Source organism: Coccomyxa subellipsoidea (genome assembly GCF_000258705.1).
Source record: "Coccomyxa subellipsoidea C-169, whole genome shotgun sequence".
Lineage (NCBI taxonomy): Eukaryota > Viridiplantae > Chlorophyta > Trebouxiophyceae > Coccomyxaceae > Coccomyxa > Coccomyxa subellipsoidea.
Window position 1 is genome coordinate 1,838 of NW_005178021.1, and position 23,736 is coordinate 25,573.

The window sequence follows — 23,736 nt, forward strand, 5'->3', positions numbered from 1 at the left end:
GATACTGCTATTGAACATCTTAGGCTTTAAGTATATAATTGCCAGTTGGAAACAGCTCTAAATAGACATAAATGCATCATGAAGATTTGTCATCCTGGAGGCAGCATCAGGAATAGGAAAGGCATATGCCCCAGGCCCTATAACATCTTCTAAAAAACTTTAAAGGCAAATCCAAGGCAAACTTGAGAGAGACAATATATCATACCCCGCGTCCTCCTCCGCCGCCTCCTCCACGTCCACCTTCACCCTCCAGGGAAGCCACAATATTCAACCCCGGCACACCTGCAGAGCACGAATTGGTCATAATGATATCATCCGTTCCTTGGAGAAATATGGTGCTCACACTGGCAACACAGTGAAAGGCAAACCCGTCACAGCATTAGGAGAATGGCTGGTAGGCACTGACCTTTCAGGCCCATCTTGCCAACTGTCCTCTTCTCAATCGGAGGGGGCTGTGCACCACAACCTGCACACCAAAGCAAGTTCCCTTCAGCGCAAGGATGGAGCGCACACAGCTGCATTGCCACAAGAAGAAGGTGTTGGACCACCTCAGCTATCTGCACAGCAATCGGTGACAGGCACAGAAGAGTCCTTTAAAGATGACATATCTACGATGCGACATTGTATAATATGGAGCAGGAAGCGGCGCACCCAGAGTGACTGCATACTGATTGGCAGCCTGGATGAGACGCGTTGAGTCCCACTTGCACATCTTGCAGAAGCCCTTGTAGAAGCCCAGCCAGGTCCTGTAAGCCTGCCAGCGCATGCATGCCCCACTTTAGTATCTGATCTTGACAGCTGCTCTTCGCAACACAGTGTCTTCACAACTGAGTGACGGGCTATATATGTCCTCCTGTGCTACGATGCCAGAAATAGAGAACCTGGATGGTGGCAATGGTTTCTCACCTGTGCCTTGGAGGCATAGGCAACAGCGGCCAGGCCGGCCTCGACGGCTTCCTGGGCTCCAGCGAAGACCTGGGGCGAGGGGCTCGGCGCAGCTGTGATGGGTAGGTCAGAGAGGGAGTTGAGAAAGTTGGACTCGTAGTCGCCCAAGATGATGAGCCCCTTGCCGCTCTTGCCGGCGCGCGCCGTGCGGCCCAGTCGGTGCACGTACTGCGCCTTCTCCATGGGCAGGCCCAGCTGCGCCGCAACAGGCAAGTCAGTTCCCCACGGAATAAATAGATGGCCGTAAGCGACCATGTGACTCACTTTTCAGGCAAGACCTGCATGTCCATCACAGTTCCTGGCAAATCAAAGCGCCACTGCCAACCGGCAACAGTCCAGTCCCACGCCAAAGTTCACAGCACAGCACAGCGGTGTAGAAGCTTCCCAGTCAGAGCAACGTGGTGGAGCTGAGGGGGAATGGCTGACCTGGACAACGAGGGATACGTCGGGGTAGTCGACGCCGCGCGCAGACACATCGGAGCTGAACATGATGCAGCCGCCCTTGCTGGCGCGGAACTGGTCGGCCGCCTTGGTACGCTGCGCCTGGCTCTTGCGCGAGTGCATCTCCAGCACGGGGATGCCCATGGCCTGGAAGAGCTCGCAGTAGAATTGCGTCACGCGCGCCGTCACAAAGAAAGCCATGATCTGCGCGCACACAGCCCCTGTCAGGTTTGAGTAGATGCGGCCGCGCTTCGATCGGATAGCATTACGTCATGTGTCAGGTCGCATCATGCCGTCACAGTACATGACTATTTTTTAGGAGAAGCATCACAGCACCTTGAAGCTGGGGTCCTCGCTCATGTGCTGCCGGATGACTGCAAGCAGATGCGCATTCTGATCCTCCATGGACGTGACTATGTACTGCTGCTGCACCTGCTCAAAGCATGCATTCTGAGTCAGTGAAGTGCGCTCAAGATAGCAACATAATGACAGCAGAACTTAATTCTAACTGGAATGCGCACCGTCTCTGCGGCGTGCGTGTCCTCCTCCCCGACAGTGTCGACAACCTGGTACTCTGGGCGCAGAGCGATGCCGGCCAGCTCACGTATGTTGCTGGGGTATGTCGCGCTGAACAGCATGTTCTGGCGCCCGTTCTTGGGCGGCAGCATCCGGACAAGCTTCTCAATCTCCTGCCTACAACCGCCATGCTTGGAAGATTCAAAATTCTACATCCCAATGCCAATGCACCCAAAGAGCCCAATGTCAGTCATGGCATGCAAGCTTGAAAGGCACATTTTCTCGGAAGCCTCTAGGGTAGGGAATCATCCATGCTTTGGGTACACCAAATTGCTCTCACTGCATCAATTACGTGAGACAGCACTGAGGGGGACCAGTGAAAGGATCAGTCCAGGCCAGCACCTGAATCCCATGTCCAGCAAGCGGTCGGCCTCGTCCAGCACAAGCATGCGCAGATTGCTCAGCATGGGGGGCAGCGTGCCGGTGTTCTGCAGGTGATCCAGCAGGCGCCCAGGCGTGGCCACCTGCACAGAGAGGCAACCAACTCATTGGTAATATAATATCAGTGGAATGCAAGCCAAAAGTGCAGTAGGGAAGCGCAGAAAAATGCATCAAAAATGAAGCAGGTGTGATCTAAAAGATGCCTCAATTCCAATGCGCAATCCTATGCAGCAGAACCCCCATTCACCTAGTGATAGCAGACACTACAATTACATGGCCTAGCAGGCCAGGATCCCGAAGGAGCAAGGGAAACTCACCAGCACATCAGGCACTCTCCTTTGCAGGTCAGTGATATCCCTGTTCATGTTTGTGCCGCCAAACATCACCTGCCGTGTCACAGCACAAATGAGTACTGCTACACACGTACATTGCTTTTGCATGGCACAACCAATGGAAACATGGTGACACAACATTGTGTATCAGTCGTCAAGAATGGTAACAGGTGTGGGTGTCCTGTTACGAGGTCTCCAACCTGAACAGCCAGGTTCTGGTGCTTTGTGAGCTGCTTGGCCTCCTCAGCAATCTGAGCTGCGAGCTCACGCGTGGGACTGATTACCAGCATTGCAATTTTGCCCCTTCCAGCAGGCGCCTCCAGCATCTGCAGATCGCACAAATACTAGATTAAGGCATTGGGCAGGCAACCTTCTCACAACTACTACTTGCCGCTGCAGTGTCAGTTTCTCGTCACATTAACAGGAGAAGGTCCAGGAGATACACACCCTCTCAATTCCTGGGATGAGGAAAGCCAGTGTCTTCCCTGTTCCAGTCTTTGCCTTGCAGACAACGTCCAAGCCTCTGAGCGTGGCTGGCAGAGTCTCTGCTTGTACCTTAGTGCAATTTGTGTATCCCATCACCTCTGTGATACCCCTGCATCCATCACAAAGCTCCTATCATCCAAAAAATACAAGAACTCAGCTATGGCAAGTGTCAGCGGTGAGAAGAACAATACAAGGTGATGGTCACCCCGTGAGCATATCTGAGGGGCAAGGTGAAGGATTTCTACCTCAAAGTCGCCGCTGACAGCTCGAAGGAGGCGAAAGTGGCCTCTGTCAGGCTTTCCTTCGTGGTGCTGGACATGTTGGCTTGCTGCTGAAACTGCGGGATGGTGGGCCTGAGCCCCAGGGAAGCAGGGGCGACAGGAGCAGCTGCAGCGGCTCTTGCACCTGAGCTTCTCTGACGCCTCCGTGGCTTACCGGCCCTCTGCCTTTCCGTATCCATCAGAGCTGCGGATATCCTGCCAAGACACATTGCACAGAATTTCTCCAGATGTGCCAGCAGGGCAAGAATCGATCGTAGGCAAAACGCGCTAACAGAGACTTCAAAACTTATTCGGAATACTGAACAAACTCTGATTTGTGCAAATTGACGCTTCTCCAAGCTTCTTTAGTAGAAACAACCCAACCACAACTTGGCAGAAATTACATGAATAAAAGCAGCAAACCTCATAATGAGGGACATCTGGATGTCAATCATTGAGTGAGAATCTGATATTACCTTAGCGTTCCACAAGGAAATGCTAGAGTTCTCTGTATGGCTCTCCGCAACAGTACTTGCATGCTAAAGGGAACAACTCGTGGGCGCCTCTCTTCCAAACACCAACTTGAAGCGCTTAATAATGCTCTTGTGAATAACTAATAAAATCTTCTCTTGCAATTCGTCAAAAAATATCCCATAACTTTTCGAGAGAACCAACAGGCGGCCCGAAACCGTTAGGGTTAGGCAGGTCCAAGAGGTTAACCACCTTGAGCACCATTGAACCCTAGGGTTTAAAAAAAACATCTTCCCATGCAAGGATGTGCAGAGTTCAGAGTTGAGACTTGACAAAACATCGTTTGAACCGATGTAACAGCGCGATTAGAAGGAACGAAGACCTCGTATTGTTCAATGTCCAAAAGCAGGAGGGATGGCCTTCTACCACTGAAGTGCTCGTGTCACAACATGCGTCTTTCTTGTCGCACAGAGTGGGATATGCTCTTGACGTCTTTACATTCAGGATTTGGTACAATCGAATTTTCTTGCTGAAAATGGATGACAAGGCTGCCCGCGAGGCATTCCGAGTGCGCCAGTATTCTGGCAGTCAGGCTGGCCCATCAAGGAGCAGCACATATTTTGCCCGAGATTTGGGGCCTGACTTTGCTCTAACCACGTCCAGATGCATCATACACTTCGATGTCGATGCATTCTATGCCCAGGTGTGTTTACAGCGTAGAATCTATTTGATCAAGGTAAATGATAGTTGACTTCTTGTTTACCTTTGAGCTGGAAGCGCTGGAAGTGCCATGACGTGCTCAAATTGCATGGTCAGGTCGAAGAAAAGAGGGATCCACGCTTGAAAGATGTGCCAATGGGTAAGATCATCTTCTTGCACCCATCATTGTTTCATGCATATCTTGCAAGCATGTCTTGTGCACATTAGTATACACCTAAGAAAAAGGGTTATTTCTTTGCAGCCGTCACGCAGAAGTACCTCATTGTCACTGCAAACTATCCAGGTAGAGCGACCGTGCCCACCACAGCCTGCAGTGGTGTATATAAGCTGTGCGCTGTCTTTTGGTGGATACCCTGTGGCAATCTTACTGGAAAGTGCCTTGCTCTGCAGCTCGCAGGCTGGGTGTCACCAAACTACAGGGAATCACTGTTGCCAAGGAGCGCTGCCCTGGCTTGGTGCTCGTTAGCGGCGAAGACCTGTCACCTTACCGGCAGGCCTCCAAGCAGATCCTGGGAGTGCTGCAGCGCTTTGGTGTTGCCGAGCGTCTAGGCATGGATGAGGTATGTTATTCTCTTGCTTGATCTCTTTGCACGTTGCTGCTTGATTAATACCTTTGTGTACCTCAGCAATGCAGCTTTTAAGGCTGGCATGCATCATGCTGTCGTCCGAGTGCACAGGTGTCCATTTGCAGGTCTTCCTGGACGTCACAGAGGAAGTGCGCTCTCGCATGGCCAAAGGCATGTTTGCCCCGGCCTTCATCGGCCATATGCACACCAGCAGGGTAAGATCAGTCCCTTCCGTGCTTGCGTAAAGAACGCCAGATTTGAGAGCTTGTGATGTCATGTTGCTCGTTGGTGGAATCAGTGTATTTTACTGCTAAGGTGTCAATCTCCAGTCACATTGCAGGTGGAGCTTAGACAGGAGACGCATCACAGGCCCATGGATCTCAGGGCAGCCAGGCCGCAGGCGTGCAGCGCGCCAAGAGGAGCTGGTCATGGTGAGCCGGGGCAGCAGGAGCAGGAGTGGGAGGTCGCTCTCAAGATTGCGAGCAGCATTGCGGCCGAGGCTCGCGCTGCTGTGAAGGTGCACGGCCTTCTTTTCTGAAGTGCAGACCACAGCACCGTTGACACACCAATGCAATACAAATTGCCAGATCTACGAAAGGGTTCCTGAAAGTGTTCTTGTGGGATGTGGTTGTCCGTTGGAGGAAGGTGTGCTGAGCAGAAGTCAAACGCATGTGCAGGCAGAGGCTGGCTACAGGACGTCTGCAGGCATCTCCTGCAGCAAGATGCTAGCCAAGCTGGTCAGCGGCATGCACAAGCCAGACGATCAGACCATCCTGCTGCCCCCAGACGCCCCGGCATTCGTTGCTCCTCTCCCCGCCCGCACCATCCCTGGTACGCCGAGCCTTCTGTAATGTTTTCCTGACAAAGAAGCGATCAAAGCTGTAGGAGTGAATCATGTACATCAGTGGCGGCTGCAGCTATCAGCCCAAGGTAGAGCGGCCCGCCTTTCGTAAGCATCATCGTGATAGTGTAAATCTACCGTAGTGAGATTTTGGAGTGGACTGCAGGTGTGGGGTACAAGCTGGAGGCAGAGCTGACGGCAATGGGTGTCAGCACTGCGAATGACCTGAGGGCGCTGCCCAAGGCATCCCTGGTCAGCTCTTTTGGGGACCGCGTTGGCAGCTACCTCTACAGTGCCTGCCGAGGAGAGGCAAGTGTTCCAGCTTGGGCTTGCAATTCGCAACGTTCTTCATCACTCAAGAAGGTCTGCAAAGATTACCACGCTATTTTGGAAATCTATGCCTTGACTTGACACAATCTGTGATTGTCTCAGGATCCCACTCCAGTTCACCAGAGCGGTCCCCCAAGGTCCATCACTGTGGAGGTATGCAACTCCTTGCTCCTTGTCATTCCATGTCTGGATTCCCTGCATGTCCTAGGGAGGGACAGGTGAAGAGTCTATATGCAAAGAGTGCTGGATTTTGTTGTTCTGTTTGGGCACTGATTTGCCTGTCATTCTTGCACAGGACTCCTTCAAGAGCTGCACCTCCTTTACCGCCGCTGTGCATATCCTGCAAATCCTGGTCCCAGACTTGCTCATACGCCTGTGTGAGGACTTTGAGGTGCGCTCGGGTCGTGCTCCTTCTGCCCACGTCATTGTGTGGTGAAGTATTACTTCAACTGCTGCGCTTTTTGTTCGCTGAGCAATACTATTGCAGCCTCCGTTAACATGTGCCGTGAGTAAACGCGAACTTAAGTATGAAGGGTGCTATCTACGCGTGCAGGAATACCAACGGCGACCGAGCACGCTGACGCTGAAGTGGAGGCAGAGGAAGCAGGGCTGGTCACGTTCCTCTACTTCCATCCCCATGCCCGTCCAAGTGTGTATCTCCCTGTAACTCATTCACCTCTGCTTGTGTCTTGTTATTCCACCCCTGAAGTTCATGGGGAATGCATGCCTGCCATGGGGAGAGCCCCATGTGAGCCCCCCGTGAACGTCGTGCTGGACACTTCTGGTGAGAAAGACTAGGAATCCCGGATTGCAACCTGCACCCCTTTCTCAATCGCAATTAATGACGAAGTGTTCTGTGCTGCCACAGTGGATGCAGCCGCCAGAGCATCAGGCGGAGGCAGTGGTGCAGGCCTCGCTGACGCTGCTCAAGCGGAACCTGGTGCAGCCATTCTCGCTCACCCTACTCAACGTGGGGGCCACCAACTTCTGCACAGCTGTGAACAAGGGTAATCAGCTGCCCAAGGCCTTCAGCACCTTCCGCAGCCAGCCAGCCAGCGCTCCGGCAGAGAAGGCTCTGCAGGGGAGTGATGCAGCAGGTGAGTGAGGTTCATATGCATGGAGTATTCAAATGCAACCAGGCTGTGTCTTGTTTCACATGAGTAAATCTGCACCAATAGATTGCTGGGTGCTCGGATTTATATGTCTGGCATGAAACAGAGCCTCTTTCACCAGAGAGTCAACCAGAGTAGACTCTGCAATCCAACAGTTGGAACAGTGCAATGGAAGAGATCAGGAGATATCCCTTGAGCCATCCCCTTGTTGCTGCTGCTCAGGGAATGCACCCGAGGCTGACAGGCGGACAGCTGCAGCGGCAGCCATATCCAGAAGGCGTGACTACGGCGCAGCCCCTCAGGGAAAGCCCATGAGCAAGCACGAGGAGCGCCTGCTCAGTGAGAGCGGCCGCCTGCTGACTGTGCGCAGTGAATTGCAACCGCCCAGTCGAGGCTCTGGCGATTGGGGCGATGAGGGTCTGCATGAGACGGATGGTTCGAGTGAGCATCAGGGAAAGGGCTCTGGGGAGAGGCCAGAGGCATGCATGTCGCAGTGTCACTCAGATGCACAACAAGATATTGATGAAGCTGCAGCACTGAGATCTGGAGCCTGCTCCGAGGGTCGCAGTCCTCTGATTGTATCAGTGGCAGGAGGTTCGGCAGCTTCGTTGCTTGGCAGCCAGAGATGTCAGACATCAGTGAAGGAGAAAGCTGCGTGCTTAACCAGAAGTACAAGCGACAAGTCAGATGCCAGCCAGCAAGCCCAGCCCAGAGATAGCTCTGCTGCCTTGCTTACCGAACGTGAGGGGTGTGAAGTGCATGCAAAGATCAGGGCATGCACAGATGGGAGCATGCTCAGGAAAACCTCCGACGTCCCAGGTCATGCGGCAAGTTTCAGCAGCATGAGTGGGGTGCAAGCAGAGCTGCAGCAGCTTCAAGAGATGTTCTCGAGCAAAAGACGTTGCAGTCATGTTGCTCAAGGAGAGGGGCAAGTGTTGACCCAGGAGCAGGCTGATCTGGCTCTAGCAGCTCGACTGCAGGACGAGGAGGTCCGCCTGCACAGAAAACGTGTTTCTGTGCCCTTGGGAGGGGCTCCCTCAAAATCAAAAGCTGCCAAATTGAACACTCTTGATGCATTTGTGAAGAGGATGGCTTGAAAGCAAATAGCTGCGAATGAGGAGTGCACCTGGCATTCAATTAGATGAAGAGGTATGCAGAAGCAATTATTGAAATTTTGTATATTACCAGATGTAAAGATAATTGCGGTATTACAATCGTACTGACCAGCAAGACTTTCTCCCGGCATGCAGAGGAACACCATCTCAGCATAATGCTGACCCTGGCAGCACGCAAAATGTTTTGGCAAGATAACAAAGCGAATTGCAGCGTTGCACACAAGACATCGTGCTTCATTCTGCCTGCCGCCGTGTTGAGGGCAGATAGCGGTGATCCTTGGCGGCATTCTTCTTCTGGCGCTTGGCCATGACCTTCTCCAGGCGCCCTGTGGCCTTGAGCTCCTGGTAACGCATGATCAGCTCCTGTCGCTTCTTCTCGCTGCGCTTCTGGAAGTACACCCCCTTGCCCGACTTTACTGCCTCCCGCTCCTTCTTCTGTGCCAGCCAATGAGCACAAGTGCTTCAATGATTTCATTGCAAAGAAAACAGACTGATGCCACGATTCACAGGAGTGCAGTACTGATAAGTGTAGACACTGCATGTCCTACCACATTCTTGACACTAAGGCCAAGTGCTTGCCATAACAAGGTTGCCTACTTGAAGCCCTCCATCTGCCCCGATGCAAACACGCCAAGGAATCAGCTGGCAATCAACAGTGAGAAAATTGACCTTCTGCTCAGCCTCCCATGCCTCCTTGCGCCGTTTGGAGCGCTCATCCTGAATCTGCTGCTGCACGCGCGTCAGCTGTGCCTGCAGCTCCTTCTTCTTGTCCAGGCCTTTAGTTTTCTGCACTCCGGCACACCCCACATCTCAGTCTTCGAGGGAACACCATGGTTTGAATTGTAGCAGGAATTGAACAAGTCTGCCGAAGCAATGGACTTCAGTGGGACCCATGCCTGCAGCGTAGACTTGAGCTCCTCCTTCTCGGCAGGCAGCTGCTCATCATATAGGAAGGCATACTGTTTCCGGAACCTATCCTGCTGCAGTGCGCCTGACAGGCTATCAAAGCGCGGGTCCCGCCCCTCCCTGCAGTAAATGATTGTTCTTCTCAGCACTTGACAGCCAAGTGCTGATCTGCAGTACTCCTCAATCGACTCTGTATGTTGACGTATGGCGAGACTCTGACACACGCATGTATTGGTGCGTTTGAGCGAGTTTAGCAGGGTCCAGTGGAGCTGCATGAGCCAGCCGGGAGGAAGCTGCGCACTTCTTGGAGACCTGCACGACTTCCCGCAGCCTAGGGACAGGCCGCTTGGACGACATCTCCATGGGCCGGTTCTTGTTCTCTCGTTTGAAGCTTCTGGCCTTGTCCCTTTCCTTCTGCTTCTGCAGCAGGCCCTTCATGGCTTCTTTGGAGAGTCCACCATTGCGCCGAAGATCTCCCAGCTGCTCAAAAGTCAGATCCTCCTGGAGAAAGGGAATAGCACAATAGGTGTTCGTTGCTCAAGGAGCCGTCGAGTACCATGCAGGCAACATTCTGGTGGGATTGAATATTTGGTGTTCAGCCAAACATTATGCGCAGTGATGTGCTTTCGCTACCTTTTCGTCTCCTGACTCACTGGCGCTTGAGGAAGTGTCCTCATCCGAACCGTGTTCTGATCGAGGGAGTTGTTCTGGCTCGGACTCTGAGGATGTGGCTTCGTCGCCCATGATCGCCCCCGCTTAGCTCTGTTAGATGTCTTCACTTCAAAGCAAATATAACAGAGGGGACAGCACGGGTTCCAGTCCTTTTCCGAGAGTCAGATCTACTCAACAGATAGATGTTGCAAGACCGGTTAAGAGTTGTGTCACAAGATGTAAAGCTGCTAGCAGTGTCAAGGATAATATTTTCATTAAATTTCTGATGTTTACTTCGCGAAATTCGCACTTCACAAGTCGCAGCCCACCATGCAAATTCCCACGTGCGTCTGCTTACTCATCAGCGCAGCCTCTCTGCTAGACGCTACAACTTTCGAGGATTGCAGTCCCTGAAAGCACCGTCTTTCTCAGAGTCTATTTGGACACATCATCCTACTTACCGTAATTGAACCACCTTTACCGATCCAGCTTTTCACAAAAAACATCCCTGAATAGAAACAGGAGGGTTTCTTGAAGGATGCGCTGCTAGTTGACCCGTGATCGTGGTCAGAAAAAGAATAGCCCAGATGTGTGCTGCAAAGAAAGCACAAGCTGCAAAAAATGGAACAGACAATGAACAATTCAGACAGCAGCTCAAAGGCTACTCTCAGTTCTTTAATCGTCTGGTGGACATGGTGCCCGCAAAGTATTACTTCGACAGCACCGATGAGGATCCGGTGCAACTGAAGTACATGAAGAGGGGCGCCAAGGTGGATGCAAAGAAGCAGCGCAAAGAAGCAGCAAAGAAACGAAAGAGAGAAAGACTCGACCCTGACAAAGCACAGACCGCGCTTGATATCCAGGTAATCACTAACGCATGAATGTACAGGATGTTGACATTTTGCGTGGCACACTCGGGAGGGGGAATGGAAAGGGAGGGGATAAGGACTGAGTTATGCTTGGGTCTGTCCTACAGCTCGACCAAGCCAAGAAGAAGCAGCGCTTGAAAGATGGGCAGGCCGCGGCGCAGCCTGTCTCAAATGAAGGAGCAGAGCAGGATGACAGGCCTGGGCCTTCAGCTCTGCGCTTTGATGTGCCAACAGGTACTACTTCTCATCCAGCAGAACCTGCTGATCTCGGTCTTTGCTTTTGGCTGCATGATGATAGGGATTGTTGCAGCTATACTAATTGGCATTCTTGTACCAAACGCAGGAGCAGAGCCCCCTGCAGATGAGCTCCGGCAGCGCTTGCATCAGCGGATAGAGGTCTGCTCCGGCCTCCAGCGTTTCGTCGAAGTGATCTTTGCTGTACAAATAGCACATGGTGCGTGGCTTGGAAGGGCAATGTCTGAGCTTAATGATGAAAAGCTCAATGCTGCCGGCACAGGAGATGCGCACACAGAGGAAGGCGGATGAGGAGCGCAAGGCAAGGGCCAAGGCTGCCAAGGAGTGGAGGCAGCAGGCCTCATCCCGGGCCAAGCAGCCATCCAAGCAGAGGCGTGTACAATTTGCTTCTGTTGACTGAGTATGCGTACACAACTTGTTGAAAATGCACGTCACAAAATGTTGTCAACGGGTTATTGAACGACTGACCTACCGCCAGGTCAAAGGTGGTGTCAAAAAAGATAACATGCAGTGCCATTGCTGGTTGAAGGTCCTTAGAGTGTGCATGTTTGTTACAAGCTGCATCGTTGCCGGCATCTGAAATGGATCACGCACATGGCAGGGAGCAGAAGAGGAGCGCAGGCAGTGAGGAAGAGCAGGCAGAGCAGCGCGCAGCCAAGAAGGCAAAGCAAGCGGCAGCCGAGGATGCTCTGGTGGACGATGGAAAGCTGAGCTTTGGGCGGGTGGAGTTAGGCACAGGTCTGGTGCCCCTCATGCAAACCTGCTCTCGCACTGTGTTGGCTTGGATTGGAGACAATTGTTTGTCTGGATCTTCAAGATGAATTCACCAAGGGGGCTAGATTCATGCCGGTCTCAGCTCTGCATGCCTGTTGGATTTGATTAGGAAAGTATTCCCCCGTGCTTGCACGATGTGATGATTTGCAGTGCTGGACTCTGCATATGCGCTTTCAGCTGACAGCAGGCTTATGTTGGGGTAGAAGGTGGCAGGCGAGGGGCGCAGAAGAAGCACAAGCCCGGCAAGGCGGAGCTGCTAGAGACTGCCAAGGCCAAGCAGGACACCATCAAGGCGCTGGAGGGCACCAAGGAGGGCAGGGTGCGACTCACACCCAGAGTCTTAAAGCCACAGATGACTGTTGTACTGAGTAGTTTGCTTTTCCACCGGAGATCACCGAACCCTATCAAGATCACCATGAACGCTTTGATGCTTCCTTCCTTTGGTCTGCAACGCAATAATATTGCCATGACCCTGCAAACATGTGCAGGGCTGCCTGTATTGTCTGAACATGCCACTTCTCTGTTGAACGAGTTTAGTGAGTGGTGCTGTGGGGTGTGCGCACAGGTGGCGGTAGAGCAGGATGCCTGGAAGGCCGCTATGGCGCGCGCTCGGGGCGAGAGGGTCCTGGACGACCCCAAGCTGCTGTCCAGGTGAGGGCACATCCCATATTTCTTTGAACACGACTCACCATCACATGCGGGTCAGTGCTGTACTTCCTCCCCAGTTTGAAAATGCGGGGACACATGTGCTATCGAAAGGTACTGCAGATATGTGAGGCCGGATGGGCTCTGTTGCAGAAGGGAACTCATGATTGTAACCCTACTGTGTGCACAGGTCATTGAAGAAGGAGCAGAAGATGAAGAAGAAGAAGGCTGAAGCATGGAAGGAGCGCAAGGACCTGCAGCGACAGAATGCTAAGGTCAAGCAAAAGAAGTGAGTATCCTTCATACACCCATTTGCTGCATCGCTCTTGTTGTCTCTGTTCATTTGTTTTAGACCAATCGTTTGGTAGGCGTCCCTGGGTGCATAGAATTTGTTCGGTTTTCTGGAAAATGCCCTGAGAACAGGTTTAGTGGATCGTAGTGCTTCAGCAAGAAGGTCCACAGCTGTGCCTGAACAGAGGTGGTTGCTTGCAGGCGGACAGAGAATCTGAAGGCGAGAGTGGACACAAAGCTGCAGAACAAGAAAGACAAGCGCGAGAAGAAGCTGATGAGGGCTGGTTTCGAGGGCCGCAGGGACTCATTCATTGGCTCAGAGTCATGATAATTTCTGTCCTTTGAGCAGCAGAGTAATGCCATCACGTCTCACAATATAGAATGTAGCACAAAGACTATTGTGAACAAAGGAAAAAGTATATTTTGGCATGCTGTGCAACTTGGGAATTGGCTAAATTTGTCATTGTTATATCCTTTGTACTTGAAAGAGCTGAAATATTGTCAAATTGGTATTGCCAGTGCGCATGATGCTCCTAGTCTGGCATGTCTATATTCAGAACACCAACACAACGCTGAACACGTGCAAGGCAGTCAATCAGCCAGGACTTAACTGCATGTGTGCTAATTCTGTGATCATCAGTGCTCCTGGGTCCGGAGATGGTTGTTTTGTCTGCACTCTGGTCACACTGGTACCGCGTGGCAGCTATTTCTCCTACTCTGGCGCTCCTTCTCCCTTCTTATCTTGCAAGTCCCTTTTTCTTCCAAGTAGAGCGTGTCCTCCCAATTGCAATTGCCCCATCTGGTCAACTGTGTGTGCCTGTCTTGGTGGCGCCCAGAGGAGAGACACGCCTGACGGCAGCTGGGGCTATGTCATCCTTGGCAAGCGCTAGGTGCGCCGGCAGCGAGCCGCTACGCTACCGGTTGAAACTCACCGGCAGCCTCGGTGCATCCAGTGTGCCTACATATGCAGAATGTGCATAAGTCGCCCATGCACAAAGCTTTCCTACATCACCCAAGTACCTGCTACACTCAGAGACGTGGGCTTCCGCATGCAAAGACTCTTTCCACGAGGCCGGTCAGGTCCATGCCATCAGGTTCAAGGATATCAATAGGGTCAACTCCAGCTGTTGTCCTAGCTAGTGACATCCTTGCTGATGGCATGCGATGGCATGACGTCACATGGCAAGATCTGCAGGAGTAAGGCAGTATATCTACTGCTACAACCAATCCAAAACACGAAAAATATTCCGGTAATCGAGCAGGAGGGTGGGGAACTCACGGGTCTGGTCCGGGTGCTCGGGGAGAGCAGCCAGTGAGTCATGTGGCAGGTGCGGCAGTGCGTCGCTGGCCATGCGTCGGAGGGAACGCGCGCGCGGCACCGCCGTGACCCACAGCCCATTCTCCGGCTGCAGCGTCGTCAGCGCGCAGCTCTGGGAGCGCAGCACGCCCTCATACCCGCCCATCTGCCACAGTTTTGACTGTTATTGAAGATACGAAGTCTGAGGTTCAGACTGGCACCAATCCTTCTGCTGGAATCTTCAGCCAGTCAATTTTGATGAGGTGATTTCTTGAGCAATTGAAAGATGTGAGAGCGAGGCAAAGGATAAACCCACGCATGCAGCACCTGTTGCTGTCAGACACCCCAGAAATTGTAACATAGACATGTAGCCAGGTTGCGAGAAAATCTCAAAGTTTTAGTGACTGGATGTCATGCTGGGCGCTGACTCTGAGGACCACTGTCAGGCATGGGATCGGCCCAATTTGCCATAACATCAGTCATTCAGTCACATTGCATCGCTGGAAACGATGCAATGTGACTGAATGACTGATGTTATGGCAGGATGCGCCAGGCATGTTGCATTACAGTTCACCCACTTTCTCTGGAATAGCCGTTTCTACCCTTCATCGACCCTTAATACTTAATCCACTACTGCATTCCACATGAATAGAATCCTTTCTTGAGCTCACTCCTCACCTCTGCACTAATGTAGGTATAGAACAAAGTGATGGGCGCCAGAGCGATCACCTCGGGCGTGAGCTGGAATTTGAAGTGGGCGAGGAGCATAGCAACGGTGGTGGTGTAGTTCATGCGCGCCAGGCTCTGCCCAACGCAGTCGCGAGTGCCAGCACTGAAAGGCAGAAACCGCTTCGCACGCGCCTCCGACCCCCCCTCTGCCGCCGCGCTCTTGCCAGTGGCCGCCTCCGCCGGCACCTGTGGGGGGCGCATGTTAGTGCATTTGCATCAATTGTAGCTGCACTGAGGTGCGTGGCTAATCAGTGACACAACCCTGACAGGAGCTCTGCTGATAGGACAGTGCGATCACAAAAGCCGTATGCCACGCAGGAGCTCAAAAAAATAAACCCTCCAATCTGTGTGCAGAGGTGAGCCCGAAGTTGAAACAGGTGGTCCATTCAGGGGGTACGTTATATCTGCGTCCATGGCTATTACCTGGATTGTGCCGCAGCCCTGGGGTTTCATGGCAGCTGGGTCGGTGCCGTGTGGCAGTGCATACTCTGCGCCCGGCTCTTCCCACCTCTCCTGCGCTCATTGGAAGAAAGACTCTTCGGGGACTTGCCTCAATTTCACGCAGGTTTGTTCATTGCAAGACATGCTCTACCTTGATTTTCAACATGCCAAGCCACAAGCAGAATGCGCTTAGCACATGCAAAACACTTGAGCAAGCAATGCAAATTGCTCCGATTTCTTTTCCTAGGATGTGAACAAGTCTCAAGGCTACCAGATGTCGAGCCAAAAAATTCAAAGAAAATTATAAGGGTCTGTAAAAAATTGCAAAGGGGATCGGCACAAAATTAAATTTCAAAAACCATTTCAGGAAGTGCGGTTACCGGGATGAACTGGTCGGGGCGGTCCCAGAGGTGGGGGCTGTTGAAGGTGGCCTTGAGGGGCACCCACACCATGGTGCCCCGGGGGATCAGGTGGCGCCCCAGCCACGTGTCCCTCACTGTCGTGCGGTTTGTGCCGTCCGCCAGCACCGGCAGCATGCGCATCGACTCCTGCACAGCCCACAGACCATCGGGATATGCCATGAGATTGGGGCTACAGCTGCCCACCTGGGTTGAAGCTGCAGGCCTGACAGGGCGTTCTTGAGGTCCACGGACTTGTCCTCCATTACTTCTCTGGATGAACCACGGAGGTTTGACCTTTGCCTAGCAGATGCGGCCGGCTAATGTTTTGGAGCACCATATTGTTGTTGTCACAACAAAATCCAATGCTAAGCCTAAATATACCCTGGTAAATCCCAGGAGGGTTCCATCTGGACGATTCACACTCTCAATTGCTCTCTCATTAAACAAGATTCTGATGTATACCGAGTAAAGACCCTGCATGTGCAAGAGCATTATCTCCTTATGCATTCTCCTTGACGGTCCTTTTGTCAGAAGAGAAAAGAAGGGTTGATAAGTGTCTGACGGCACCTTGATGGCATTGGTGGTGTAGGTCAGCTTTGCGATGTCATCATACTCCATGGTCCTGGGGCTGGGCTGCTCCGGGGTGGGCATCAGCCCCAGGGAAGCCAGCTCGGCCAGCACCTTGGCCTCAGCCTCCTCATGTGAGGATATTATGAACCTGCGCATGCATGCATGCCTTTGGCACCGACACATTGGACGCGTATACATGTTGGGCCCACTGCCAACCGGGTGGCAGAATCAGAAAACATACTGCAGCTTTTATGTTCAATAAGATTGAGGGATCGCAAGTCTTTCATTCAGAGATAGCACGGGACTCACAGCGCCCAGGCAATGGTGTGGCCGGTGGTCTCAAAGCCCCCCGTGAAGAAGACGCCGATCTCTGCGGCAATGCGGTCATCCGGCAGAGGCTGTCCTGCAGCACCCACAAAATATCTTTTCCTTAGACCAATTGCACAGATATCAGTACCCACCTGGCTGTAAACCAAGAGGAGTCAGGCTGGACCTTTGCCTCCGAACAATTCATTGTCTCTATAAAGGGGGAAGTGCCTTCGAGTGTTATTCTGCATGCGGGAAATTGCACTGTAAGCCAAAGAAATGTGATTATGCACAACTGTGCCAAAAAAATGATGACGTGCCTGTTGATGGGTCCCTGATGCGGAGGAGGTGAGCTGCAATGGTGGTGTCATTGTCTGACGGCTCCCCCCGCTCATGGATCTCGCTCAGCAGATCCGCCATCATCTTTCGAAAAGTTCTGAAGTCCTCCTCACCCTTCTTGACAGACTGCAGACACAACAGAAAGATCAGACTGTTGAAGGAGCGCGGTTTCTCACCCTCAGCCTGTGACACATACCACGATTCCTTAAGCTCTGTTGCATTCAAGAAAACACCGCAAAACACAGAGTGCAAATATCAGAACGTACAGCCGCGAGCCATTCTCACCGGCAAGAACTGCAGGTACTGGCGCAGGGGATTGCTAAAGCGCTTGATGCCCTCATCGCGCCCTGGTAGGCAATGCAGCAGAATCAACCGCCACTTTGCCGCTACCTTATCGTCTTTGAACATGCTGACCAGGACAGCACCACATTCAAATCCTGGGCGCATGGTATTTGGAAATGAAGCACTTCCGGTAGAAATTACACTGGACACACAATCACCTGCAGCCATCATGTCAAAGGCCAGATTGGCGCGGCCGTCACTGAGATCCCGAGTGGCGCCAAAGTCTTTGCCAAAGCCGACGCGGCCGATGACATCGAGCGTGACTCGCAAAGTGGCATTGTCAAGATCCACCGGAGCCCCGCGCTTCTCTTCCAGGATGCTGATCAGCTGATGGTTCACCTGCACCACGTGCCCAAACCCCTTCCTGCACCCCAGCAGGTGTCTTTTTTGGCAATTAATCATTAATATTTATCCACTGAACATGTACAGTATCAGATGAAATGTCACGGAACCTGTGCATGTGGGAGATAGCTTCCTTTGATATTGGGGGAGTTGGATGGATGTGTCACCTAATGTTCTTGGGGCTGAAGGCAGGGGCCACCCCCTTTCGCACAAGCTTCCAGTAATCATCCGTGTGCGAGGTGAAGATGTTTGGCTTGCCTTGGGCGTGCAGCAGCTGCGCAGTGAGCAATCATCAGTTCCATATTCACGGATGTATCCCTCCTGATTCTCAGCAGGCAGGAAGTGATGGGTATTGAAAGTGCAGCTGATTCTGCTCACCACATTGAACTTGGAGTAAACGCCCTCAATGCTCTTCTCAATCTCTGTCTCCTTGCCAAGGACTTCGGCAACGAGGCAAGGGTCTGTGACCACCACAGCCTGCAAGACAGGGCAATGGCTTCCTTCAGACGCAAGATGGAAGGCTTTTCTTGGATGCTGTAGATACCTTCAGACGGATAGGAGCTTTTACGTTTATATGCGCCAGTCTCATGCGATATATGCCTCCAAATTCAGCTGCCCACTTGGCTAGAATGTTGTGATGGTCTGGCTGTGCAAGAACTGGTAGCTGCCCAAGGAGCGGATTGCCGTCAGGTGCTGGGAGCTTCCTCAATATCAGTGTACAACGGACCCATTCCGCTATCTTGAGTAGGATATAGATGGCTACTAGAAGCAAGATTGTTCTGAGCCCAAGCTGCAGGTTGTCCATGTTTCTTGGACGATTGAAGAGGCACTTGCACGAACAATTTGGAGCACGGTAGATTTGGCAGCCCAGAATAGCTTTTCTAATGTTCGTTCATCAATTAACTTTGAACTCTCCGGACCCGAATCTCCGTCAGGTCAACCGAACGGCGGACGATCGAGCACCGTTTCGGAAATTGAATGGCTTCCGGAGATTATATTTAACGCCTGCCCAACACCGCCCATGCATCTTGCATGGTGGGCTACCCATCTTTCAGGCAAAGTAAGTAGATAAGGTGCAGAGAATCACATATTGCTAGATTGAAAAATTCGTTTCCAAGAATACGGATACCACGAGCATGAACAATATTTTACGAGCTTCGCATAGCAGGATCTTCTGTACCCAGCAGTGTTTCCCATCGTGCTCACGGCAACATCGCAGTCTGTACGGGAGAATATCGCAAATCAGAACATATCATTTCCCGCCGCCAATCTCGCAGCAGCGTAGCTGCAGCGAACTCGCTGCAAGCACACTTCATGTCAGGTGCTGCTCAGTGTTGTCGCCCGTATGATGACTGCAAATGAGGTCAAGGCGAGGTTCACATTAGAGTCCTCCTCTGTCATCCAATAAGACGCTTTTGTTCTGCAGGGAAGCAGTGCAGGCTCAGCCCTCCAGTACTAGCTCTATGGAGAGCGAGGATGCTTGGTTCAACGATGAACCTCAACAACGATCATCTGGAGAAACATCAACCAGCGGCCGTGTGGAAAGCGATCTCGAATTCTTAGAACTCCCGAAGGCCCAGAATGTGCGTTGTTTGCTCTCAATTACTGGAGCTCTGAACGCACAGTTACCGGGGTCCAACTCCGCAGTGGCCTTGGAAATTCGACTGAACAGTCTGCTCTCCACACAGGTTCGTGTGAAGAAGGCAGAGTTTGTGAAGAGCAGCACCAACATGGCGCAGTGCCCAAAGTCCAAGCTGCCAGAATTTGCTGTCATTGGACGCTCAAATGTGGGCAAATCATCCCTCATCAACATGCTCACAGGCCAGGCAGCCCTTGCCAAGGTTTCCAAAACACCAGGTAGCTGCTCCACCTGTTCTCAGCCCTACCCTGTTCTGCTTCCCGTTTGGATATCTGTCACTGGCAATAGCGAGTCCTTCACAGTGCTGATTGTATGCGCAGGGAAGACGATCTACATCAATCACTTCCTCATCAATGACAATTGGTACCTTGTCGACCTTCCTGGCTACGGGTAAGTAGCAGAGACTGGCATGCGGCAATTTGCGATTGGGTTTTACAGCGGGATTTACAGCACCACATATCCTGGCAAGCACAATGTATTGCAAACAAATTAATTGCTCGATAATTGCATGTGAGACTGTCTGCAGGTATGCGCAGCGATCAAAGGCATCCAGGCTGGAGTGGAGCAGCTTCACAAAGGAGTACTTTCTGAAGAGGGAGACTTTGGCAAATGTGCTGCTGCTGGTGGATGCAAGTGTGCCTGTACAGCAAGCAGATCTTGAGTGTGCAAGCTGGCTAGCAGATGCCCAGGTGAGTAAGATCGCTGGGTGCTGGCCCAATTGGTCCTGTCGGGAATTTGGGAATGATGTGTGCACTGTGGTCAAGAGCCATTCTGGGCTTTTGGTGGTTTGCGTGCGCTGGCAGCTTGCACTTTTGGCTCTCGCTCTGTTGCGGTTGCAACTCTCTGCCTTTGATCCTTCCTACCAACAGGATAGAGTGCAACATGGGGCGGTCTGTGCTGTGCAGGTTCCCTTCTCACTAGTGTTCACAAAGACAGACAAGCGAAAGAAGAAGTGCCCCTCCCCACGTGAGAACATGCAGACTTTCCAGGTGCGGCCCTGCTCTCTGCCACTGTCCTGCTCTTATTTGCCTGGAGTGCTTGAGACAGGGCATTTTATACAGAGTGTGGTGGAAGGACCTTCACAGTTGGGGGACAGGGCAGTGATGATTTGCTTGGGCGGTTGGCACAGGCGGCGCTGTTGAAGGAGTTCGAGAATTTGCCTCTCATATTTGAGACAGATTCTGAGACGCTGAAGGGGCACAAAGAGTTGCTCAGCCACGTAGCCGGACTCTTATGATGAGCAGAGAAGGCCGCTATGGTCCAGGAATGCTGCCAGGAGTTTCCATGGCAGAAGAAGTGATGGTAGTTCGCTGTTGCTACTCAGGAAGAGCTGTTGAAGGAGTGGGATGCAGTGCCAAATGTGCTGACAACTAGCTCCAGGAAGGGGGAAGGCAGGCGAGAGCTGTTGGCTTACATTGCCCAGCTTCGAGACCTCTTCACTGGAGCAGCCAAGCCTGTGAAAGCTGCCCCACAAGGGGTCTCAGAAACCTTACAAGAGGCTTGTGTTGAAAAATAGCGAGTTTGAGCGATCAGACTTGATTTTTTATTATATCACAATTGTTCACATCTTGGCATCTGGCGTTGTGCTGACCCCAAATTGCTATTTACATGCTGTCCAAAGTTTTTCTGAGATCTCACGTTGTAATGAAATTCACAAAGCGATGCAATCTTCTCTTGTGGTGAAAAGGCAGAAAATTTGTTGGTTGCTGCTGTTAACGACTAGCTAGCTATAGTGCAGGAAAACAGTATCCTTGGTTCCATCGACTGCACGAAGGAGAAGATAAATCTGGACCAGATGTCAGGTCTTACAGAAATGATCTTACGTCTATCTTGCACAGCAGTGACAGCACCCAGCACAATCCAAGTTGGTTCCCAAAATAGCATCGCTTGAAAGTTCCACGTGACAGCTAGCGCTAGTGGCTTGAAGGTTTGGAGGGGGGAATCCTTGTTTGCTTTGCTGTTCCAAAGTAAGCAATTTGTGTGTTCTGACAATCAATCCTTCGTAGTGATGCTATGTTCTGTCACTTTAAAAGTGTACATATTTGGTGTGATCTGCGGATCTGCAAGTCTGCTGTCGGGTCTCGGTTGATTAGCACACCTACATTGAGTCTCTCTCAGTACAGGCTTCCAGGACTAAGTAGGATTTTAAGCTCGGGTGCACAAATTCTTGTCAGGGCAGGGCCATCTCAGAGTGTCAGAACTAGAGTTTCCATGGCAATTGCGGGGGAGACATTCTTTCTGGATGAATTCGCTGTCAGGCAATGGGATGACCCAAATTACTCTGGCACGCGAATCAGCTTCAGCAAAACTGACTTCGTTGAGAAGATCCACGAGTTTCACTCCAAGGCAAGACTCCACCAAATCTTCCCAGGCTCATGAATTTGTAGAACTACCCTGTATTCCTGCACAAGTCTGCGTTGATTTGTGATGTTGAGGCTGGAACTTGCAGGGTGCCAAATTGGTGGATGGCTACGCGCCTTTTTGCAAGCACGTATTTGTGCCCAACTTTGTGGGGGCCAGACTGGGAGCTCTGCCCATCACGGATGACAACCGACACCTGCTGCGCTGCGGCTACAGCCGCCGCCGCCCGGAGGAGCTCCCCGTTCTGACCAGGTAGCAACGAACACTCTCTTGGAGGCCATGACGGCCGCTTGTAAGGTCTCAGGAGGCAGCCTCAATGCCCATCATGACCAATATCTGTAAATGCATGGCTTCAGTTCCAGCAGTGCTGCTGTACCCAGTCATGACCCATCTGCCATCGACAGTCATCTCTGAGGCACGTCTGCGGATCAGCAGATGCAGAGTATCCTGTAAGCTTGCCACACGTACACCTCCAGACAACACAAAGTCTGTGTTGCAAATTACACCTGGCCCTTGGCTGTCCTTTGATTGAGAATCTGCTTTACAATTATCTGAATCTGCCACAGGTGGTTTCCAGCGGAAGATGTTCAGGTCTTGGAGGCCAAGTTCCTGGACGTGATCCTGTACTCGCGCGAGCAGTTGGTGCAGGAGTATGAGGCGATGCCGGGCAAGGGAGACCCGGCCGTGCTGCCGCCAGCACCGTGGGGAATTATCTCCATCAAGGCACAGGACGAGGACCACGAAACTCCCATGCAGGTGCTGCGGAATCCTTGCTACATGGCTGTGGTTCAGGACACAATAATGTTTGTTCACGCTATGAATGTGCCATGCAAGCAGCTCCTCCCAGTGATTCCAGAACGCGTGTAATCTTTTTCCATCACAAAAGGGATCAAAGATCTGCTTTCCCTGCAATCAGACTGCAGTGCAGTCACTGCACAGTACAAAGGGTGGGAGCTGCCCAGTGAAGGTGTGGCCAGACCTTATACGAATCCACCGGAACTCGGCAGATTCGATGGAGGCATGCCAAATATGTGTGTGGTGTTGCGCAGCCCATCACCATTATGCGAAATGCCCTGGGCCGGGACGAAGGCGGCAGCGGAGTGAAACTGGACAAGGAAGCGTACGAGGCTTCAGCCGCCTACTGGGCCGAGCGTGCTGCTGTCGTGGCAGGCAAGCAGCCGGGCGGAGAGTGAAGAGCTGGCACTATGGCAATGTCATTCCCAATTTTCTGGTGTCATATCGAAGATCGAGACCTCATGATCATGAGATTAGCCTTTACAACAAGAGCATCAAGCAATCATTGGCCAGAAGGAGAGGCCAGTCAGTGCAACAACCTGTATCATACGGGGAACAAATCTGAATATTGCTCTTCATGTGGAGCACCATTTAATCGAACACTATGGCGCAGCTGGCAGAATCAACGGTTAATCAACCGTAGCGAGACAGATGCACTGAGAATTTATGCGCGCTTGGTCTGCGCGCTTGCTGTTGTTGCCTGCACAATAGGCGCCTATGTAATCTTAGGACCTGTGAGCTGAAGCCGTCGAATCCAAAAAAACTAGTTCAAGACACACCGTGCAACCTGCATTTATGATTCCAAAAGATTTGCAGCAGCCCACAATGACATCAACTTGCAGAAACTGACCAAGACAACGCATTTAAACACCTCTGACACCTGAACAAGGAAACACAATTAGCCTGGGCTCAGGCGTGGGCGAATGATATTCTCTCATATCTGCCAATTCCTGTACACCTTCGAACCATCGGTCCTAGTGACTACATCCATTTAGGCGCCAACTAGTATCTGGCACACGCCTGTCTCTAGAGTGGTGGAAGGCTGGCTAGGGGCCTTCACCGGCGCTTTTGAGCCTGAAAGCGCGCTCTGCAAAAAAACCCCCTAGGTCAATGCCCCCGCAGCAAGGGGCTCTGCGATCTTGCAAGAAACCCTGCAGTGACGCCCCTGCCGCAGGGGATTGTGCGGATCTCCATAAAACCCTTGTTT

General features: G+C 52.0%; 7 protein-coding genes across 7 annotated transcripts; 4 read left to right on the forward strand and 3 right to left on the reverse strand.

Moving 5' to 3' along the window:
- Window positions 1–371: 371 nt before the first annotated feature.
- COCSUDRAFT_31548 (DEAD-domain-containing protein) lies at window positions 372–4,054 on the reverse strand (the record flags this gene model as incomplete). The annotated part of the gene is made up of 12 exons (XM_005643103.1): window positions 3,898–4,054; window positions 3,407–3,637; window positions 3,123–3,270; window positions 2,876–3,001; window positions 2,661–2,729; window positions 2,305–2,426; window positions 1,908–2,079; window positions 1,723–1,818; window positions 1,372–1,590; window positions 907–1,140; window positions 652–754; window positions 372–466 (listed from the first exon to the last, which is right to left on the reverse strand). The coding sequence occupies exons 1-12, from the start codon at window positions 3,957–3,959 to the stop codon at window positions 372–374; spliced, it is 1,677 nt and encodes a 558-aa protein (XP_005643160.1). The 5' UTR covers window positions 3,960–4,054.
- A 798-nt stretch (window positions 4,055–4,852) lies between these two features.
- COCSUDRAFT_20420 (DNA/RNA polymerase) lies at window positions 4,853–6,029 on the forward strand (the record flags this gene model as incomplete). Its single annotated transcript, XM_005643104.1, has 5 exons — window positions 4,853–4,895; window positions 5,003–5,172; window positions 5,304–5,402; window positions 5,627–5,695; window positions 5,856–6,029. Coding segments are annotated over 5 exons (555 nt in total), but the record flags the coding sequence as incomplete, so codon positions are not given.
- Window positions 6,030–8,651: 2,622 nt separating this feature from the next.
- COCSUDRAFT_31550 (DUF947-domain-containing protein) lies at window positions 8,652–9,920 on the reverse strand (the record flags this gene model as incomplete). The annotated part of the gene is made up of 4 exons (XM_005643105.1): window positions 8,652–9,011; window positions 9,246–9,362; window positions 9,473–9,602; window positions 9,784–9,920. The coding sequence occupies 4 exons, from the start codon at window positions 9,918–9,920 to the stop codon at window positions 8,811–8,813; spliced, it is 585 nt and encodes a 194-aa protein (XP_005643162.1). The 3' UTR covers window positions 8,652–8,810.
- A 905-nt stretch (window positions 9,921–10,825) lies between these two features.
- COCSUDRAFT_59925 (hypothetical protein) lies at window positions 10,826–13,295 on the forward strand (the record flags this gene model as incomplete). The annotated part of the gene is made up of 9 exons (XM_005643106.1): window positions 10,826–10,996; window positions 11,110–11,236; window positions 11,346–11,398; window positions 11,520–11,633; window positions 11,866–11,995; window positions 12,235–12,350; window positions 12,597–12,682; window positions 12,867–12,965; window positions 13,169–13,295. The coding sequence occupies 9 exons, from the start codon at window positions 10,826–10,828 to the stop codon at window positions 13,293–13,295; spliced, it is 1,023 nt and encodes a 340-aa protein (XP_005643163.1).
- A 1,695-nt stretch (window positions 13,296–14,990) lies between these two features.
- On the reverse strand, window positions 14,991–15,988 carry COCSUDRAFT_9001 (cytochrome P450; the record flags this gene model as incomplete). Its single annotated transcript, XM_005643107.1, has 2 exons — window positions 14,991–15,125; window positions 15,878–15,988. Coding segments are annotated over 2 exons (246 nt in total), but the record flags the coding sequence as incomplete, so codon positions are not given.
- A 2,819-nt stretch (window positions 15,989–18,807) lies between these two features.
- COCSUDRAFT_26177 (P-loop containing nucleoside triphosphate hydrolase protein) lies at window positions 18,808–21,028 on the forward strand. The gene is made up of 7 exons (XM_005643108.1): window positions 18,808–19,055; window positions 19,161–19,317; window positions 19,423–19,591; window positions 19,694–19,763; window positions 19,900–20,062; window positions 20,279–20,362; window positions 20,503–21,028. Exons 1-7 carry the CDS (start codon window positions 18,871–18,873, stop codon window positions 20,608–20,610), a joined length of 936 nt encoding a protein of 311 aa, XP_005643165.1. The 5' UTR covers window positions 18,808–18,870; the 3' UTR covers window positions 20,611–21,028.
- Window positions 21,029–21,311: 283 nt separating this feature from the next.
- COCSUDRAFT_34449 (flagellar associated protein) lies at window positions 21,312–23,701 on the forward strand. Its single transcript, XM_005643109.1, has 4 exons — window positions 21,312–21,719; window positions 21,823–21,986; window positions 22,301–22,490; window positions 22,784–23,701. Exons 1-4 carry the CDS (start codon window positions 21,585–21,587, stop codon window positions 22,925–22,927), a joined length of 633 nt encoding a protein of 210 aa, XP_005643166.1. The 5' UTR covers window positions 21,312–21,584; the 3' UTR covers window positions 22,928–23,701.
- Window positions 23,702–23,736: the final 35 nt, after the last annotated feature.

Excerpts from the sequence above, each read along its gene's own strand:
- COCSUDRAFT_26177 (XM_005643108.1), top strand. The coding sequence starts at position 18,871 with ATGAACAATATTTTACGAGCTTCGCATAGCAGGATCTTCTGTACCCAG. Across the intron at positions 19,764-19,899 it reads GTCGACCTTCCTGGCTACGG|GTATGCGCAGCGATCAAAGG; the intron begins GTAAGTAGCAGA and ends GACTGTCTGCAG. Across the intron at positions 20,363-20,502 it reads AGAACATGCAGACTTTCCAG|GCGGCGCTGTTGAAGGAGTT; the intron begins GTGCGGCCCTGC and ends CGGTTGGCACAG.
- COCSUDRAFT_34449 (XM_005643109.1), top strand. The coding sequence starts at position 21,585 with ATGGCAATTGCGGGGGAGACATTCTTTCTGGATGAATTCGCTGTCAGG. Across the intron at positions 21,987-22,300 it reads GAGCTCCCCGTTCTGACCAG|GTGGTTTCCAGCGGAAGATG; the intron begins GTAGCAACGAAC and ends AATCTGCCACAG. Across the intron at positions 22,491-22,783 it reads ACCACGAAACTCCCATGCAG|CCCATCACCATTATGCGAAA; the intron begins GTGCTGCGGAAT and ends GGTGTTGCGCAG.